General features: G+C 47.6%; 1 protein-coding gene across 5 annotated transcripts; it reads left to right on the top strand.

Annotated features, from left to right (window-relative positions):
- Positions 1-1384: 1384 nt before the first annotated feature.
- SRSF11 (serine and arginine rich splicing factor 11) lies at positions 1385-17767 on the top strand. 5 transcript variants are annotated; one of them, XM_069023684.1, is made up of 13 exons: positions 1385-1450; positions 1598-1750; positions 6098-6231; positions 10073-10182; positions 11387-11479; positions 12697-12746; positions 13045-13172; positions 14116-14197; positions 14471-14602; positions 14880-14969; positions 15507-15602; positions 16216-16354; positions 16459-17767. In XM_069023684.1, the coding sequence occupies exons 2-13, from the start codon at positions 1623-1625 to the stop codon at positions 16651-16653; spliced, it is 1377 nt and encodes a 458-aa protein (XP_068879785.1). In that variant the 5' UTR covers positions 1385-1450; positions 1598-1622; the 3' UTR covers positions 16654-17767. The 5 variants fall into 5 exon arrangements, with proteins under 5 accessions (XP_068879785.1, XP_068879784.1, XP_068879788.1 ...); XM_069023683.1 differs by having other exon boundaries at positions 16456-17767; XM_069023687.1 differs by lacking the exons at positions 1385-1450; positions 1598-1750; positions 6098-6231 and adding an exon at positions 6238-8452 and having other exon boundaries at positions 8938-10182; positions 16456-17767.
- Positions 17768-18606: the final 839 nt, after the last annotated feature.

Here is an 18606-nt window from a genome sequence, read left to right as displayed (position 1 = left end):
AGCTCTCAGTGAGAGGAGGATGATGAAAAAGGAATGTCCCATGTTGAATTGTAGCTCCTTTCACTCTCAAACAGCACATTCGTGTTTCAGAGACTCTGGTTTCTGAAAAACGCTTCTATGCGTAGATCCATTGGAATTAAAAGTAATTGGTGAAGGTTTAACTACATTAGTCAAGTATGTGATTCAGGAAACTCACTTCAAGCACTTGCTCTTCACTAAGGATATTGGCCTCATTGGTGTTTTACCAGTGTTCTTTAATCCCCCCCTTTTTTTTTTCTCCTCTCTCAGGGGAGGCAGAAACACCCAGAAAATACTGGGTATTTCAACCGATTAGTAAAAAAAGCAGTGGTGCTTAAAAATGGCTTTTATGGACTCAAGAGGGTGAGTGCTCTGTGCTTCAGGGCCCTTGGTAAAAACACTTGTTGGTTTCATCGCATTCAATTTCATGTGCTCCTGGAAATGAACGTAAATTCCACGTGGAACATTGCTGTCAAATTCAAATTTGGAATTGAAATATGTTTTCGGCAATTCAGTACGAGATATGTCACCTGTGATATTTCAGAAGTGGAAATGCTGTAATATTTAGTAAGGGAGGACAGTGAGTGTCTCCTACGTTATGAGTCAGATGCGGTAGAATTTCAGCTTGATTAATAAGGCAGGCTTGTTCTGTTTACATTCAGGAACGTTTACAGGGAAGCACGTTAACAAAAAAACAACAAGCTCATCAGGAAATAGCGTGATTTTTACTCCCTTAACTGCAAACACTATTTTTTTTCTCGTATAACATTAGAGAGAAATTCCCACCCCAGTGCTGTACTGCTTGGGCAGTGTAATTTGTGAGAGTCTGGTCTGTGAAATGGTGAGGGAGGAGGAGAAAGGAGCGGGGCCATGAAGGGCCCCTCAGCGCTCCCTCAGAGCTTCCCACCCCAGTGCTGTACTGCTTGGACAGTGTAATTTGTGAGAGTTTAGTTTGTGAAATTGTGAGAGAGGAGGAGAAAAGAGTGGGGCCATGAAGAGCCCCTCAGAGCTCCCTCAGAGCTTCCCACCCCAGTGCTGTACTGCTTGGGCAGTGTAATTTGTGAGAGTTTGGTCTGTGAAATGGTGAGGGAGGAGGAGAAAAGAGCGGGGCAATGAAGGGCCCCTCAGCGCTCCCTCAGAGCTTCCCACCCCAGTGCTGTACTGCTTGGACAGTGTAATTTGTGAGAGTCTGGTCTGTGAAATGGTGAGGGAGGAGGAGAAAAGAGCGGGGCAATGAAGGGCCCCTCAGCGCTCCCTCAGCGCCCCCGTCCCGCGCTTTCCCGCCCCTCCTGCGCACGCGCCGCCCCCGCGCGCGGCCGTCCCTCTCCCCGTGCGTGCCCGGCCGCGGGGCGCACGCGCGGGGCCGCGTGCCGTGGGTGCGCGCGCAGGCGCGGCGCGGTGCACTGTGGGATACTGCGGCCCGGGCAGGCTGGTGAGGCGGCGCGCGCGGGGCCGGCGGGGCCGGGCCGGGCCGGGCCGGGGGCGGCGGAGCGGGGGCGGCGAAGCGGGCCGGGGGGAGCGACCCGAACCGCACCGCCCGCGCCTCACCCGCTCCCCGCCCCCGCTGTGTCTGCTGCAGCACCGGCGGAGCGGGCGGCGGCGCGATGGCCTCCAGCAGCGGCACCGACGTGATCCAGGTCACCAACGTCTCGCCCAGCGCCAGCTCGGAGCAGATGCGGACCCTCTTCGGCTTCCTGGGCAAGATCGAGGAGCTGCGCCTCTTCCCCCCCGAGTGAGTGCGGGCCCCGCCGCCTCCCCCCTCCGTCCCTCCGCCCCCCCGCGCCCTGCCCGCGGCCCAGCGCCGCCTCCCGCCCGCCCCCGCGGCCGGGATCCCGCCCGGCGGCTGTCGCTGCGCGCCCCGGGAGTTGGTGTTCCCAGCGCGGCTCTGCTCGGTCACGGGACTGCGGGCATTGATGTAGGGCGTGGGGTGACACGTGCGGCTCCTGTGAAATTCACGTTTGTTTCCAGGAGTTGTTTGTCCAGGGTTGTGTCCACTGAGTCTCTGCGTCACCTCCATAGGACTAAAAGTTCTAGATACGTATAAATGCATTTGATACAAAGAATTTTGTGCTAGAGTAGCTAAGCACTAATTTACAAAAAATGCGCTTTTAATATTTGTGTTTCTTGCAAATAAATCTGTGCTAAACAGGAAGGTAACAGCTATCAGACAAGTGCATTTCTGAGTTGCGCATCTTGCAAGGAATTCCGTGCAAATTAGAACAAATAATGCACAGTTAAAGTGTGTGTATAACTGAAAATAAAGTATCAGATACCTCGGCAATTTGTAAATAGCCACAAACGAAAAAAAAAGAAATAAGTCAATTTTCATGTCTTTACAAACAGTTAAACTCTAGTGTAACTAAATGCTTTCAGAATCCTTTCTGATGCAATATAAAACCTGGGTGTTAGCAGTGGTGATGGTTGTGCCAGTTTGATTGATTTACAGAGCCTGGTGTCGTTATATGTTGGTGTTTTGCACCTTCATTATATAAGTTAAAGGTGTTCCTTCTGCCGTGATGAAGATTTATCAAGCAAGAACATAATTAATTATTTATAATACCCAAAATTGGATTTTTTATTTTAGGGGAAAAAACTGTCACAAAGCATTTGTTTTTCCTCATTGAGGCTTCAGTCACTGCTAGCACAAGCCAGGAAAACCCAGCCATCCTGCACATCCAGAAATGTGATCAGTGGTGTTCTTGCAACTACTTTGGGTTGGATTTGGGCAATTTTAGGTTGGAACTGGAGCCTGGAAATAAATAGAATGTGGCCGTGTATGGAACTGGAATGCAGGGACAGCTCCAGATGGAGTTTCCTTGTTCCCATCTGGGATAACTGGCACGGCAGGAGCTCACCTGTGACGGGTGTAGTCATTTCCTGGGCTGCTCTTTGTTGGAACGCTTTGTCTCGTTTTTCAGGGGGGCTGTTGGAGGTGATTTGTGTCTCTGAAACTTTGTAGCTTTAGATACACATTAACTAATCTGTTCAGAGATTACTTCGGTGCCCTGGTGTCCTTTCCCTTGTGTACAGAGGGCCCTGGCACTCGCCTGCTCTGGGTTTTCCCTGGGCTGATGGGAATCTGCTGTGGGTCACTTCAGGGTCCCCAGTTCCACTTCACCCCAAAGAGGGGAACCTTTCCCAGTGGTGACACATTCTTTTTCTGTTCCTTCTCCTTTGCATTCCAGCTCCTGACTTTTCCCTGCCCATGGTGTTCATCCATTTTTGGAGGGGTACAGGATATAAATTATAATCTGTGAATTCTCCCCATAATCTGGATTCCTTGCTATCCTGGATCCTGCTGGGATTGTCCCTTGCCTGTAGTATTTGAGGAAGCAATCCCATTTCCGTTGCTCCACCCCCTCATTTGATCTGTGTCACTCTGCTGCAGAACTTCCTTATTCTCCTGCACTTGCAGATCACTTCCTGAGCTCCTCTGAATTCCTGGTTTTCCTCTCTGCCCTCATCCACCTCCTTTTCCCAGTTTATTTAATCCCCTGTTTCCCATTTATTGTACGCCTCAGCTTCATGCTGCATCTTTAATGCACAACCAGCTCTGGGACTTCTTCCAATTTTCCTCCTCCTCCTCCTCCTCATCCTCCTCCTGCTTTTCCCTGACTCCATTGCCTGATTCTCACCTTTATGGTATTCCAGAAAACTCCATCCAAACTGAAAAGTGGAGGGAATGGATTTCTGAGTCTCCTATATTCCAACCCCAGGAAATCCTTGTGTGTCCCAGCATTCCAGTGGCTGAGAGACAATTCCTGAATGTTTCAGTCTTGGGTGAATTAGAATAATGATGGATGCTGGCTTTTTTTGGGAACTGTTGAGAACATCCAGTTCTTGATGAATTTCACTCAGCTTGGATTTGAGAGTGACTGGAAAATTTAAAAGTGCAGTACACAGATGTAAATTAAATGTCAGGCTGCAGAAGCATTGCCTAACACATTTTCAGTTGTTATTTTAGGCTCATTACTTTGAGAAAAAGCTCAGCTATCCCAAAGCATTCCCAGTGGCACTCCTGGCTGTAAACAGGATCTGCTGAAGAGTAAATAAGATCTGGTTCACATTCCTTTGGTATCACTGACATATTAAAAATGCTTGAAAATCCTGGGCTGCATTTATGTAATGAATTGTGTCATTTTTATACCATTTATATCAGTAACTCCTTCAGCTGTGCAATCACCCCTTGATTTACTTTTCTTTACAATTTTACCGTGATTTTGTTAAACACCTTCATGCTTCTTTGGGATTATATTTTTATTCTGTTTTATTTCTTGTTATTTCTTATTATTAGTTCTTACTTATGGGCTAAAAAAGGCACAATTTTGGCAAGCTGCTGTGGATTCCTGGGCACAAGAGAGCCAACAGTTTCGATTTTTTTTTCTCATTTATCACTGCAGTTACTTCCCAATTTATTCCGTTTTCAAGCTGTGGGAGCAAGTGGCTGTTTCTAATTTTAATGCTTCAGAAGCTGCAATGTGCTGCCTCCAATTTAGTTTTCCACATCAGATTAAATGTAAGGTTATTAAAGTGTGGTCTGACAGACACTGGGGGCAGTTGTGTGTGTTTGGCTCAGTGGGGCTGAAGGTGAGGGAGCATTTGGCATTTGCAGTGCCAAAAATAGACCCTGGACCTGTCTGGTTGTGTCGGAGTTGTTCCCTGAATTCTGACAACCCCCAGTGCTGAAAGGCTTGATCAGCCTCAGCAGCCCAGATCAAACTGCTCTGCTGCTGGGATGCCTTTGAAGTTGGATGTTTTGGAGTTGTGGCTGGGAATCCAGGTAGGAAAAGCAGATTTTTGTCAGGATCAGTGAATGTTTTCAGAGCTTCCCAGGCTGATCTGGACTTCTGGCCTGGCATAGGAACAAGGGTTTAGGACTTGCTGCTTCTTCCACTCCCTGTCCCGGGCCTTCTGGAGGCAGCTTTTAACTTATCTGTCCCACAGTTCTGTCTGCAGAACCATTTTTCTTCCTGTCTTTCACTTTGTACATCCAATTAAAGCAAAATCTGCCCCATTTTCAGGACATGGGACCTCTTGAAACCCATTCTGGACCTTGCCTGGGTTGACTGGCTCTGGTTTCTTGGTTTGGTTTGGTTTTAGGGAAGTCACAGCTGTATTTCTACAGTTCTTTCCTGCTGTAGGAAGTAGGTATTTCTGGGTTGGTTTTTCTTTGAAGTGACTCAAAACTTCTCAGTTTTGGATTTGTAGGTTGACAGACACTTGTTTTGAGCTGGGAATAAGCACAGACCTACTTTGTGGAGAGGTCTGTGTTTGCTGTGCTCGCTTTTCTCTATGGAACAGTGAAGTGAGCTGGAGTGTTCCCTGCCTGAGATCCTGGAATTTCCTTAGGTTTGTTCTTTCCTGCTGAGGGACAGGCAGGAGCTCAGCACTGGGCATTCCTCAGGATGTGGGAGCATGGTGAAGTTTAGTCTAAAAGCTGGTATGGGATTGGGTTGATAAATAAAACAGAATCCCAGACTGGTTTGGATTGGGAGGGACCTTAGAGCCCATCCAGTGCCATCCCTGCCATGGCCAGGGACACCTTCCACCATCCCTGGGTGCCCCAAGCCCTGTCCAGCTTGGCCTTGGACACTTCAGGGATCCACAGCTTCTCTGGCAATTCTATTCCAGGGCCTCAGCACCCTCAGAGCCAGGATTTCCTTCCCAATATCCCATCTATCCCTGCCCTCTGTCAGGTTAAAGCCATCACCCCACGTCCTGCCCCTACGTGCCCTTGTCACGAGTCACAAAGATCCTGTAATCATCACCCTCTTCATTTCACAATTTACCTTAATAAGTAATTTGGGGCCTAAAGCAGGGAGTGTGAAACGACAGGGTTTAACTGATAACAGAATTGGTAACTTTTTATTTCGACCAAGTTTTCCTCCCAGCCAGGGAGGAACTTGCATTTGGGTGGCCACTCATGGGTTTATAGCTCATCACAGAACTAATGCTCAGTTGCAAGTGGTAACAGAGCTGATGTGCAGCTGCAAGTGAGGCAATGCAACAAATGGTGTCATGTTGGGGTTGGTCTGTGTGGTTTCCTGCTGTCCCTGAGTGGTGCCTCTGTCTCTTGCAGTGACTCCCCCTTGCCGGTGTCGTCGCGCGTGTGCTTTGTAAAGTTCCACGACCCCGACTCGGCCGTGGTGGCCCAGCACCTGACAAACACTGTGTTCGTTGACAGAGCCCTCATAGTCGTTCCCTATGCTGAAGGTTTGTAACTTGTTTGATGTTCTATGGGGCCACCCTTGGGTGGTGGTTGATTCCTGTCTAGTGCACAAAAGTTGACAGTAGTCCAATGTCAAACACGTCAGAGACTGCCATTCTGAAACCCTTGGTATATTGCCTTTGGCCCCTGGATTTGATCCGTTTATTTACATAGTGACACCAAAGTGGAAAGTTTTGTGTGTCTTAAAGTGTAGAATAATAACATTTTAGGCAGAATTCTATGCAAATTTTGCTCTGTGTCAGTCTCAAGGAGACATTTTCCCAAACAGACTGTAATGCAAACAGGTCAATATTTTAAGGAAATTTTACCTTAATAATTGTGTGCCACTTTCACTCTCTTCATGAGAATGGTTTCTCCCTCCCCAAGAGTGCATGGGAGAGGAATTAACATTCCTTTGGGATATGCTGCCACTGCATTTATTTGGGAACAGCCCCAAAAAAGGCCCTCACTCTCCTTGTGGAGTCCAGTATACCAAGGGTTTGAATAATTATGGTTTAATTCAAAAGTGACAACTTCCAAGAGGTGCCACATGGGCACTGGTCCTAGTTTTTAATTCCAAGTTTTCTTGTTCATCCTTGATATATTTAATAGAATTTCACTAAATAATAAACTCTTCTCTCTGTTATTTGTGTGTGTGATTTTTGTAGTGGAGAAGGCAAATGCAAAGCCCTTCCAGATGACTGAAAAACAGTGGGTCCTCTGCAGCTACAGGGGATTCTAGCCATTAACTAAAGGCCAGCAAGCACTCAAGTCCCCAAGTGTTTTCCTGGTGTAACCACTTGTTAACTACATTTTCTCTTCTTCTTTTTATTTTTACATTTTAGGGTGTTACAGTAATTTGAAAGGCAATGAGCAGGGTTTTTGGAACTTACCTTAAAAGCAAAGTGCTGAGAAGACACCTCTTCTTACAGAAGTCTTATTAAACTCTTCTAGACTTGCTTTAGAAGTAACTGATTTCCATTGTACTTGTGCATTTCTTGATTTTCTTCTGGGAAAGGTTGAATTTAATAAAATCTTGCAGATTAAGTCATACTACAGTGCTAAGTTTGGTACATGGCCTGGGTTCACACCTGTAATCTGTCACACTGGAGCTGTCTCTTGAGGCCTGGGGAGCTGTCTTATCTTATCTTTGTATTCCTTAAGTTTAAAAGATACGAAACTTAAACTTAAAAGATGCCCAGCTTAATTCCTGGAGTGTAGGAATGTGCAGTGTGGCCTCTGATTGAGCCCTGCTGCTTCCTGAGGGTTCAGAACCCCTTCTGTAATGGAGTTACTGCTCCTGCTGCCACTACTTGAGAATAGCAGAGCTGAAAGGCTTCTTGTCCCTATGTGGGTATTAAACACAGCAACAGTCCAGTGGGATGGTGCTGCAATATTCTCCAAGGCCCATGGGAATAATGCCAGTGTTTAACTCTTCCTACAAGGATAAACCCCCTTTTCTCTTTGTCAGTCTGACTTTGTCCACTGTGGATAAATCTGGCACACAGAGAAACCCGCCCAGCAGCTTTGCTTCAGAAAATCAAATTATTAAAGTAGAATATTTTACTGGGCCTGTTAAGGAGTCACTCCTGGGCTGTACCTCGTGTTGTTTAACAGTTCAGAATTTAATGTCCTTGGCACATCACTAGAGAGATGTTCAGCCAACAAAGTATTGCCCCTGGGTTGATAATCCCATACTTCTGTCCCTGTGCTGGAGTACAGTTTTCCCCAGAAATTCAGCCTGCCAGGGTCCCAACTGAACAAGAAGCAGCATTTCCCCAACCCACAGTGCCACTGCTGATGTGCTTAAAGCCAGGCATGTGCTGAATGGGGCCCTCCTCTCTGATTTCTGCTGTGCTAATGAACCTGTGTGATTATTGCCTGTCACTAAAGCAAATGTTTATTATCTGTTTAGTGCAATAATTCCCCCCCTGTCCCAAGTTTTAGCTCACACAGACACTTTGGTGTTGGCTGTTGCTTTGTGTTATAGAACTATACACAAAGGCTACGGTAAGGTTTAGTATTTGTCATTTTCTCTGGGCTAATTCCTAGATTTGGAAGGATCTCTTAAGGTTAAAGATGGCTGGGGGGGGTGTTTAGGTTCTTTGGTTAATGTTTGTTTCTTTTGTCTGTTTCTTTTTCTTTCATTTCTACACATTCATGCAGTATTTCATGGTTCTAACAAAGCAGCAGTAAAAAAAGCTCTTGAAGCATGAAAATTAACTGGTGAGGGGCCTCATTGCTTTTTTAAAATTGTAGTTTATTTAAATACTTTTTAAAGAAACAATTAGAGGATCAGATGCATGAATTTTTTTTTTAATGGATGCAGATCTTCTATGAGGTGTCTCGAGCTAAGTCTGAGGATTTGTATTTAGATGCCAGAAATGTTGTAGTTGCACTGATTTGAAATGTTTAGCTGTAATTGATAAATATCCTCTTGAGACATAATTTTGCATGCCAAATGACCCCATAATCTCTCTGTAGGTATGTTGATATATTTATGCATTCCTGCCCTTTGCCTCCATGACCTTTTTCCCCTGTCCCTCCATAACTTTGGGTATCTAAAGTGCTGCCAGCTCAGTGCCACGAGCCAGATATCAGTGCTGTGTATTGTACATTTGTGTAGATTATCGGCACTTCTCAGTATAGGTGGGAGGAACCATTACCTTTATTTAACAGTGGTTTTTCTTTTTTGTTGTTGTGTTTTACAGTTCTTTTCCCTGGTTCAGCCTGAACTATATACCAGGCCCTGCTGAAAATACCACCCAACAGTTTTCTTCTGCAGCTTATCCAGTTTCTCTTAAGTGCCCTGTACATATTGTATGTTTTATGATGAGATGCAGTTTCTTAATATGTATTACAGAAACACTACTGGTATTTGCAAATATATAGTAAAATTGTTTTATTGAACTCTCATTTTGGGGGCTTGGGCACATTAACAAATTAATCCATCTGTATAGGGCTTTTGCTGTTGGATAGAGTAAAACTCCCTCCACAATTGTTTGTAGTAGGGCCCTGAGCACTCTGTGTGCAGAGCAGGCAGTGAAATAACCCCTGGTCTTAGCTGGCTGCAAGACTTTGGGCCACAAGTCCCCTCTGCCACGGCAGGTGGCAGCAGCATTGTTGGTACTCTAAGCTGGCACATATTGGAACAAATGCATTTTACTGCACAGGTAAGGAATGTGCCAGCATCCCTGTGTGTATCCCAGCCACAGACACACCCCCAGCATTCCCGGAGAGCCGCAGGGACCGCATTCCATGTGACACGTCAGCAAAAGCCCTACCAAAAACACCCATCCCTTCTCTTTAAGTTTGCCAAAATTTGTATGGTAGGTGTAAAAGAAAACATAGTGAACTGTACCATATTATTAACCCCTAAATCCAACTTTTTTTGTCTTGTGTATCTTGATTTTTCTGTGTGCTTTGTAGTGAAGCAGCCGACACGAGTCGTTGTTCATAAAACAGCTTTTGAAAGTTGAGAGCACTCTCACCCCTGGAGAACCGACTGTGCTTGCTTACGTTTGGTTCATGACTTAAAAATCGAGTACAGGTGATGAAACCTTGGCAGTGTTAACAACAAAGTAGTGTGTATTGTGCTATTTTTTTGCTCTAGAAACTTAACCTTTTGTAGAGAAAAAGGAACAGTCAAATTGTCACCCATTGAAGTTGCATTCTGACAAAAAAAGTTAATGCTAAATATTAATAGCCATCAAGCTTTGTATTTTAGCCAGCATAAGTACTTTCAACAAACTCAGGTGGTGTATCAGGGAGACTTTGCTGGGTGTATTTGTGTATTTGGTGCCTCTGGGCTGGGATGCACTCTAATGCCAGGCTGTTTCCCTGCAGGAGTCATTCCTGATGAGACTAAGGCTTTGTCTCTCTTGGCACCAGCTAATGCCGTGGCAGGGCTGCTGCCCGGGGGTGGCCTGCTGCCCACTCCCAACCCTCTCTCTCAGGTAGGCTGGGCAAACACTGGGTGGGTTCTGCTGCATTCCCACTTAATTGCTGCTGTTTCTTTCAGGACTGATGTGCTAATGGCAGTTCCTAGAGCATTTTATCAACCCTGATGGATTGGGACAGCTCCGATGTGAATCGGGGCGCAGTAGTGACAAGTTGTTAGATGGGATATCCTTATTTCCCTATTCCCTTGTTTCCTGGTATCTCAGGGCCCTGTTTGTTTGTCCTTCCATCCCTCTCACCCACTGTACTTCGCAGATGTGACAAGCAGTAGAGATCTCACAGATTTTAAATTCCTCGAGTCCAAGGAGCTGCCACGCTGTGAGATTCCCTTCATTAATCCTCCAGCTGAGGGCAAAATTGGAGCCTGGTTATGTGAACCCACGGGAATTCATGTGGAAGATGAACAGTGAGAATTGCACATTGTGGGAGAAGCTGGAGTCACAGCTCTTGGCAGGGCACAGAATCAAAGGGCAAGAGGCAAACTAATCATAATAAAGCCTCATTAATTCTGCACTTCTCAAAGCTACTTCAGCTCATGCTTAGCTGAAGGACCCCCCTGGCCATGGAGCTGCTCAGGAGGGAAGAGCCTAAGTTTAACCTTTGAAACCCAGGGAAGAGGTTGGAAGAGCCAAAAACAACCCAAAAGATCTCATTCACTAAAAACTCTGCATGTAAATTCTGGGAATGGTTCTTGAGCCACCTTAATTTCAGTTGTGTCTCTGAACCCCAGGCTGCTCCCAGCCCCTCCATGGTGGGATGTGTTTAACACATCCATTTTAGGGGAATGTGCTGCAGTCAGGTTTTCAAGCACATTTTGGAAGTGTGTCTTGGGTTTTGGTGTCTGTCTCGATGATCTCACTTGAAATGGCCCAAAATGAGCTGCTTTGGGGAGCCTTCTGCTCTGCCAGTAGCTTTTTAACCAAATTTGAGACATTTGCAGGGATGCAATATTGTTAAATTGCCTTTTAACATAAACCATGGCCATCTCAACCCTAAACTGAATTAGAAATGAGGTGGTTTCCTCAGAAACTTACAATGAATTTCCGTTTCAACACTGAAAAGTAACTTACTTTTAAACTATCCCTTCAACTTGCTGGAATGCTTTACTCCTTCACCTTTGTTTTCGCTGCCCCCTGGGCTGCAGAGGGAAATGCTGACACACTGACTGGTTTTTGTCACTAACCTCTGTCTCTGTCACAGATTGGTGCTGTCCCTTTAGCTGCTTTAGGAGCTCCTGCTCTCGACCCTGCCCTTGCTGCTCTTGGGCTTCCTGGAGCAAACCTGAACTCCCAGGTACGTTCTCATTCCAAAACACCCTTCATTGTCCCTCCCTTTCCTGCTTTAAGAGTGGCTTTCATTTGTATCACTTCACAGCCACTGCCTGGCAACTCCAGGGATTGGTTTCTGCTTGGGAAAAGGAAAATCCCCTTGAATATCAAATTAGATGTTGGCAGGGGCCAAGGAATAATTTGGGAATAGCAATGAAATATTTCAAATATGTGTCATTATCAGGCCATGAACCTGCCTTGTTCTTCAAGCAAAAAGTAGTTTGACTTGTTAATTTTGCAGGTGTCAAAAATGTGAGGAAACTTTATTAGGTTGTGAAGCTGAATAAAAAAGGCTTTTAAGTACTGAGTAATAGGCAATTGAGTATATTTATATCAATAAAAATATATCAATATATTGAACATTCTATATATTTATAAATAAAATATTGAGGTAAGAACAAAATGCTGTTTTACAGCAACAAGAAGTAGCAATAATTTAATGCATTGCTAATGCCATAATTAAATTTCTTTTTTTTTTGTATTCCATGGGGAAGAACAAGCAAATGATGGTGAAAATTAAATAACAAATGGAAATTAAAAAATTTAAAGGCAAATTAGAAAAATGTAAATTTGGGGTGGTGGAGGATTTTTGTACATTAAAGCAGCAGATTTTAACAGCCATTTCAAAAATGAAACTTTGGGTTCATTGTAAAAAAAATGAGTGAGGATTAAACATTTTCTTATTACTGCCTCACTGGTACAGGAAGTGACTGATCATCATAATATCTGGATTCTCCTAAGAGCTGTAAAATAGATTTTTCCTGGAATTTTTAGATGTTTATAAGTTGGCCTTGAGGCCTTCAGTGGACAGACAGCTTAGAGAGAGCTCTGTTCTCTTGCAGTAACAGAAGGAACTGTGCCCAGAGTTACTAACACATAATTATCCATACAAACACATCCCAGAAGGGCTTTTTATCTGTTTGTGGTTTTATTCCTGATTCTCTCCAGGGCAGGGCTGGGTTTGGCTGCTGTGGAAGTTAAAGCCCCTGAGCCCCCTGCAGTGGGATGTTCACACCCAGCCCCAGCCACACCAGCCCAGCGTGGCCTTTCCTCCTTGCTGGGGGTGTTCTGGTCTGGTTTTCCAGCTGGGAAAACTTCAGCTGGGAGGGGGCATTCCCAGGAAAGTTCTCTTGAGCTCACACGTCTCCCAGCCTGGTTTTAACTTTGTTTTTTCCCTCACAGTCTCTTGCAGCAGATCAGCTCCTAAAACTGATGAGCACAGTGGATCCAAAGTAAGCACCAGTGTTCCCAGACACTTGTATTGCACTGCTGGGGAATATCCGTGGGGATTCAGTGCCCAATCCCTCTCCTGCTGGAGCTGATGCCAGCTTGGAAGGGCCTTGGAGCGCCCTGGGCTAGGGAAGGTGTCCCTGCCCATGGCTGGGGGTGGGATGAGATGGGCTTTAATGTCCCTCCAAACCCAAACCATTCCGGGATTCCCTGATCCTCTGAACTGGCTCAGTCTGACAATGCAGACCTGCATCCCTTGCATTCCTCAGGCCTGAATTTCTGGAATTTTGTGTTGACCAGGTTGAACCATGTGGCTGCAGGTCTTGTGTCCCCCAGTCTGAAATCAGATACCTCCAGTAAAGAAATAGAAGAGGCCATGAAGAGAGTCCGAGAAGCACAGTCCTTAATTTCTGCTGCTATAGAGCCAGGTAATTCCAGCCTGGAATGAGCCATTCCAGCCAGGATGGAGCTTGGATACAGCATGTGATAAAAGCTGATGGTCTGCAGAGTACTGCCTTAGTGCCTGTGGTCTGCAGGGAATCCATTTCTTAGGTTTTTAATCATCCTGCAGTGGATGCTCCATGTGTCCTGCAGAAATGGGCCGGAATTAATCCATTGTTTTTCCCAAAATTCACTGTTTTGAAGGCTGTAAAACGCCCAAGCTTCCCTGAGGGAAGTTCCTGCTGCTGTCTCAGGTTCCAAGGGAACATGGATTTCCTGGCCTCACCACTTGGCACCCTGCTGATGCTTCTCAGGGATGCTTTCCTTTATCTTCATTCCTGATCTGGACAAGTTTGTAAATGATTCTCTTTTTGGAGCTTCCTTCAACAGGTTGGATTTTAGAACAAGCTCCAGCAGCTCCCACAAATGTCAGAGCCACCAAATCTGAGAGGCAGAAACTTGAACCCTGAAAAGACAGAATATTCATCAGTTTTGCAGCCTCCTGATGATTTCTAGGAAAGAGCAGAGCTCCTGCTCTTGTTCTTGCTTTGCTTGAGGCTCTTTTGTGGAAAATTCAAAATAACCATTTGAGAGCTTCTTCAGCCCCTCACAAAACAGCACATTCTGGGATTTTCACAGGGTTTTCCATTGCCCTGCAGCCATCAGCTTTTCAGTGACTCAGATGAAGGTTTTTTCTGAATTTTGACTTCTCCAGTTTTGCATAAAGCTGTTACTTGATGTCACAAACTTGTCCCTGTCTGTTGGTTCTGTCGTCTTGTGAAGAGAACGATAGATGGATGAGCCTTGATTTCAAATGGCAAAATCAGGTTGATTTATATCTGTTAACATGAAGCTCCAGGTCCTTTCCTTTAGAAAATCCTTATGAATACTAAAAAACCATTGGTTTTGCTTCTGCTTTTCCTTTTTCAGACAAAAAAGATGAGAAACGAAGACATTCAAGGTCGAGGTCGCGCTCGAGGAGGAGGAGGACACCTTCCTCATCCAGACACAGGTGACTGAGCAGTTCCTTGAAAACCCCTCCCACAGCTGGAACAATTCCTGCAAAAATCATTCTTGGAAGGGACACTTGGGTTTGATTTAGTGCTCTAAAGATCTGTTGACATTTTGGTATCACCAGAGCCCCTGTGCAGGGCAAGGGGAGCAGGGAGAGCTGTGGATGGAGGCTGGTGCTGCGTTTCTGGGGTTTCCTTCGCCCCGAGCAGCTGGGCTGGGAACCTCTCACAGTGTCCTTCCTGTGACTCCCGTGTTGGTGTGTCCCTGGCAGACGCTCCAGGAGCCGATCAAGGAGAAGGTCCCATTCCAAATCCAGAAGCAGGAGGCGATCCAAAAGTCCGAGGAGAAGGAGATCTCATTCCAGAGAGAGGAGCAGGAGGTCTCGGAGCACATCCAAAACCAGGTACTGGCTCCAGGGAATCCAGTCCTGAGCAGGGCAGGGATTGTCCCCTGTGCTGGCACTGCTGGGCCCCTCCAGGGCTGCCTCCAGCTCTGGGCACCAGTCCAGGGAGGACGTGGAGGGGCTGGAGCATGTCCAGGGAAGGAAATGGAGCTCCTGGGGGGCTCAGCCTGGGGAGCCCCCCCTGTCCTTCCCAGCTTCCCGTTCCTTTCCCTGTACAGCAGATTAGGAAGTGCTGTTGGATGGTTTGAAAATGACTTAATCTCTTTTCTACTAAAAGGGATAAGAAGAAGGAAGAGAAAGAAAAGAAACGTTCTAAAACTCCCCCCAAAAGCTACAGCACAACCAGAAGATCCAGAAGCACAAGCAGGTACAGAAATGGGATTTTCCTTGGTCTCTGTTCCCAGCAGGGTTTTGATCCACTTTAATATTAAACAGAAAAAAATGGTCTTTGATAGAGCAGCCAGTCTGTGGAAGGTGTCCCTGCAGGGGACAGGGTGGGAGGAGCTGGGCTTTGAGATCCCTTCCAACCCAAACGAGGCCTGGCTCCCATTGGATCATGATTCCAATGTGGATGTATCTGGTACAGGCACAACAGCACTTGTACCACCTGTGTCTGTAAGATACTTTAATTTTCCTGCAGTGTTTGAGGTAAATTCTTTGGGCTTAGAACAGTTTCTCCTTGCTCTGTGTCGAGTTGGATGTTCACTGCCTTTCACTCTTCCTGATTCAGGGAATAAATCCAGGCAAAAGGGTTCCCTTTTTTTTAAAAAAACTTCCAAATTTAACTTGCAGTTTTAACAGCTCTCTAGTACCCTGTGAGTAGGGCTGGGGTTGGAGTTGGGGATGCATTTGTAGCTTTAAAGAAATAAGCACTGATTTCCAAAGCTGCTGTCCCTCCCTGCAGAGAACGGCGGCGCAGGCGGAGCCGGAGCGGGACACGGTCCCCGAAAAAGCCCAGGTCTCCCAAACGGAAAATGTCCCGGTCCCCGTCACCCAGAAGGTCAGGGAAACACTGGGCTGGAAAAAACGGTGCCTGGGTGGGAAACTCCCAAACTGTGACCTACAGGGGAGCTCCCAGGGGATTCTGTCTGGGGGGGATCTCTGCTGCTTTCACGGAGCTGCTCTGGGGTTGGCTGGGAGCTCCAAGGGTCAGGTGTTCTCGGGGTGGTTGGAGTAGGACATGGCACAGTTCCCAGTCCCTTTGGCTCTGCACAGTAGGAATCAACTGATTTTGGGTGGCCTGGGCATTCTGTGAGCCTATCCCAGGATGGGGAGCTCAAGGTGCTCCTCTGGAAAACAGTGGAGCCTCGCTGCTCTTACTGTCCAGGATTTGGACTCCGTGATGCCTGTGGGCCCTTCAGCTCAGGAGATCCCATGGTTCTGTTTGCCACAGCATTTCTCAGCCTTGGCTTTCTGATGGTGTGCTTGAGCCAGAGCTGAGAAACTGGGATTTGGGCAATTTCCTGAAAGCAGAGGCTGTTCCCTACTTGCACTCTGCCATTTTCCCTTGGGTTTGTAGTGAGCTGTGGGTACACAAACACTCTGGACACAGTTCCAGCCATGGAACGGGGTGGTGGTGCTGGGCTTCATGCTCTCCCTGCTGCTCCTCATAGGCATAAAAAGGAAAAGAAGAAGGATAAAGACAAGGAGAGGAGCAGAGACGAGCGGGAGCGGTCAACGAGCAAGAAAAAGAAGAGCAAAGACAAGGAGAAGGATCGAGACCGGAAATCCGAGAGTGACAAGGATGTGAAAGTATGTTCCAGAAACCCCTGGAGCTGCTCCCAGCCCTGCCCCACATCCCCCCCCGCCCTGTCCCACGGGGAGGTGCTAACGTGTCCCTTTCCCTGGCAAAGCAGGTCACAAGGGACTACGATGAGGAGGAACAGGGCTACGACAGCGAGAAGGAGAAGAAGGAGGAGAAGAAGGTGGCGGATGCTCCCTCTCCCAAAGGGAAGGAGCCCGGAGCCGAGAAGGGCAGTGGGGATCCGGGCAGGGAGTCCAAGGTGAACGGGGACGACCACCACGAGGAGGACATGGACATGAGCGACTGAGCCCGCCCACAGCCCCTCCACAGTGTGATCCTTTATGCTGTACTTGTTAATCCTCAACCTAGATGTATCCAGCTCCGAGCTCTCCATGGTCTGTCCATCCCAATACTAACTCACACCCAAAGCTTGAGACAGGGACCCCCTGCTCCAGGGACCCGCTGGGGCCAGGCCAGGCCGCACGTCCCTCCCCCAGCACAGGCTGGGCCACCCCTTCCTCCGTTCCTCCCTCCCTGCTTCCCTCCCTCCGGAGTGTCCTGGGCTGAGCCAGCAGCGCCCAGCAGTGTGGGAATGCCCCGGGAGCATGGCACAACCCCCCTGTCCTGCCACAGCAGTGTGGGAATGCCCCAGGAGTGTGGGGAGTGTGGCACAGCCCCCCTGTCCTGTGGGAATGCCCCAGGAGTGTGGGGAGTGTGGCACAGCCCCCCTGTCCTGTGGGAATGCCCCAGGAGTGTGGCACAGCCCCCCTGTCCTGCAGCCACCGAGGGGCTGCCGGGGGCCTCCCGGACACTCTGGAATTGGCCTTGGATCGCACCAGCTCTTCACGCTCTTGGCTTTAGGTCTGGTTTTAAGCCACATGCTGGGCGTGGTTGGGTTTGGTTTCCCAGTGGGTTTTGGTTGGCTTGGCCCGGGGTTCAGTGCCCCAACATTCCTGAGGGCTCTCTCTCCACCGTGGCCCTTCCGCTCCGTCCGGGGTGAGCTGGAACGGGCTGACCTCGGGAAGGGGAATCCTGCCCATGTCCGGTGAGGGAGGTTGGGGAGCAGCTTCACCCAGGGCTGGGGGCTCAGGAGCTCACCCGCTGCAGCAGGGAGTGCATTTTAAAATGACCTTGGTCTGTTTTTAAAGCAAGTCCATTGATAATGTACTTTTTACTTGATCTCAAGTTGTACAAACAGATGAATTTGTGTTCCTGTCCCGGCCGTTCCCTCCCTCCCGCACTCGGTGATCCCATGGTATTTGCAGAGTAGTTACCCAAAGCTGTTCCTTAGTTCCAGCAGCTCCAGAGCTTTTACTTTTGTGCAGGTAAAGAGACAAAAGTAGCCGACAGTCTGTGCCATGTCGATGTACAGTTTCGGAAAATGTTTTACAGAACTTTGATAATAAAACCCTGAAACTTCAGCTCCTCTTCCTACAAAACTCCTGGGTTTTATTTCCACTGCTGGATGCACCAAACTTTACCTCATTCCTTACAGCAGGCTTTGTTTCATTTCCCTGTCACAGTGAAGGAGGAATTATTTTACTTTTGGGGAAAAAATGGGTTAAAATGGGAATGTGGAGGTTTATGGGACTGCTGAGAAGGATGTGGGAGCACTGGTGGATGAAAAGCAAGAGGAGGCTCCAGGAGAGCTCAGAGCCCCTGGCAGGGCCTGAAGGGGCTCCAGGAGAGCTGCAGAGGGACTGGGGACAAGGCATGGAGGGACAGGACACAGGGAATGGCTTCCCAGTGCCAGAGGGCAGGGATAGGAGCCAGGCAGGGATCAGTTGGAGCAGCCTCAGGACCACAGCTGCAGTTACAGAAATCTTTAACTGGGAATGGTTGAAGCCCTTCCTGGAAGTTTTCCTGCCCCTTTTTGAAATCAGCAAATCTGTACCTACAGTGGGAGGCCCTGCTCACTCTGAGCTCGGGCTGATGCTGGGGGCAGGAGCGGAAGGCTCAGTTTAAAAACCAAAAACCCCAAACCCAATCCCTCCAAAGCCCCCAAAAAAAGCCCCCAGCCCTCCCTCAAAAAGACCAAGAGCCCAAACCCAAAAGAACCCAAAAACCCCACTCAATCTCCCTCAAAACCAAAAGAAAACACAAAACCAAAAATCCCCTCAAACCCCCCAACCTTGTTCCAGGCCGAAGCCTCTGTGGACAACCCAGGCTTTGCTCTCCATCCCCCAGAACTGTCCCGTCCTGCAATCCGAGGGAGCCCATTCCTGGATGGAGGTGAAATCTCTGGAAGGACTGGAAGCAG

Source organism: Aphelocoma coerulescens, chromosome 8, assembly GCF_041296385.1.
Source record: "Aphelocoma coerulescens isolate FSJ_1873_10779 chromosome 8, UR_Acoe_1.0, whole genome shotgun sequence".
In the NCBI taxonomy this organism is placed as follows: Eukaryota; Metazoa; Chordata; class Aves; order Passeriformes; family Corvidae; genus Aphelocoma; species Aphelocoma coerulescens.
Note: the sequence above shows the minus strand (reverse complement) of the source record. Positions and strands in the feature narration are given on the sequence as shown.

What these genes read in the sequence shown, in the direction of transcription:
- SRSF11 (XM_069023683.1), top strand. Translation starts at nt 1,623, where the DNA reads ATGGCCTCCAGCAGCGGCACCGACGTGATCCAGGTCACCAACGTCTCG. An exon ending in AGTCGTTCCCTATGCTGAAG is followed by an intron (nt 6,232 to 10,072) that starts GTTTGTAACTTG and finishes GTTTCCCTGCAG; the next exon opens with GAGTCATTCCTGATGAGACT. An exon ending in TTCTGCTGCTATAGAGCCAG is followed by an intron (nt 13,173 to 14,115) that starts GTAATTCCAGCC and finishes TTCCTTTTTCAG; the next exon opens with ACAAAAAAGATGAGAAACGA.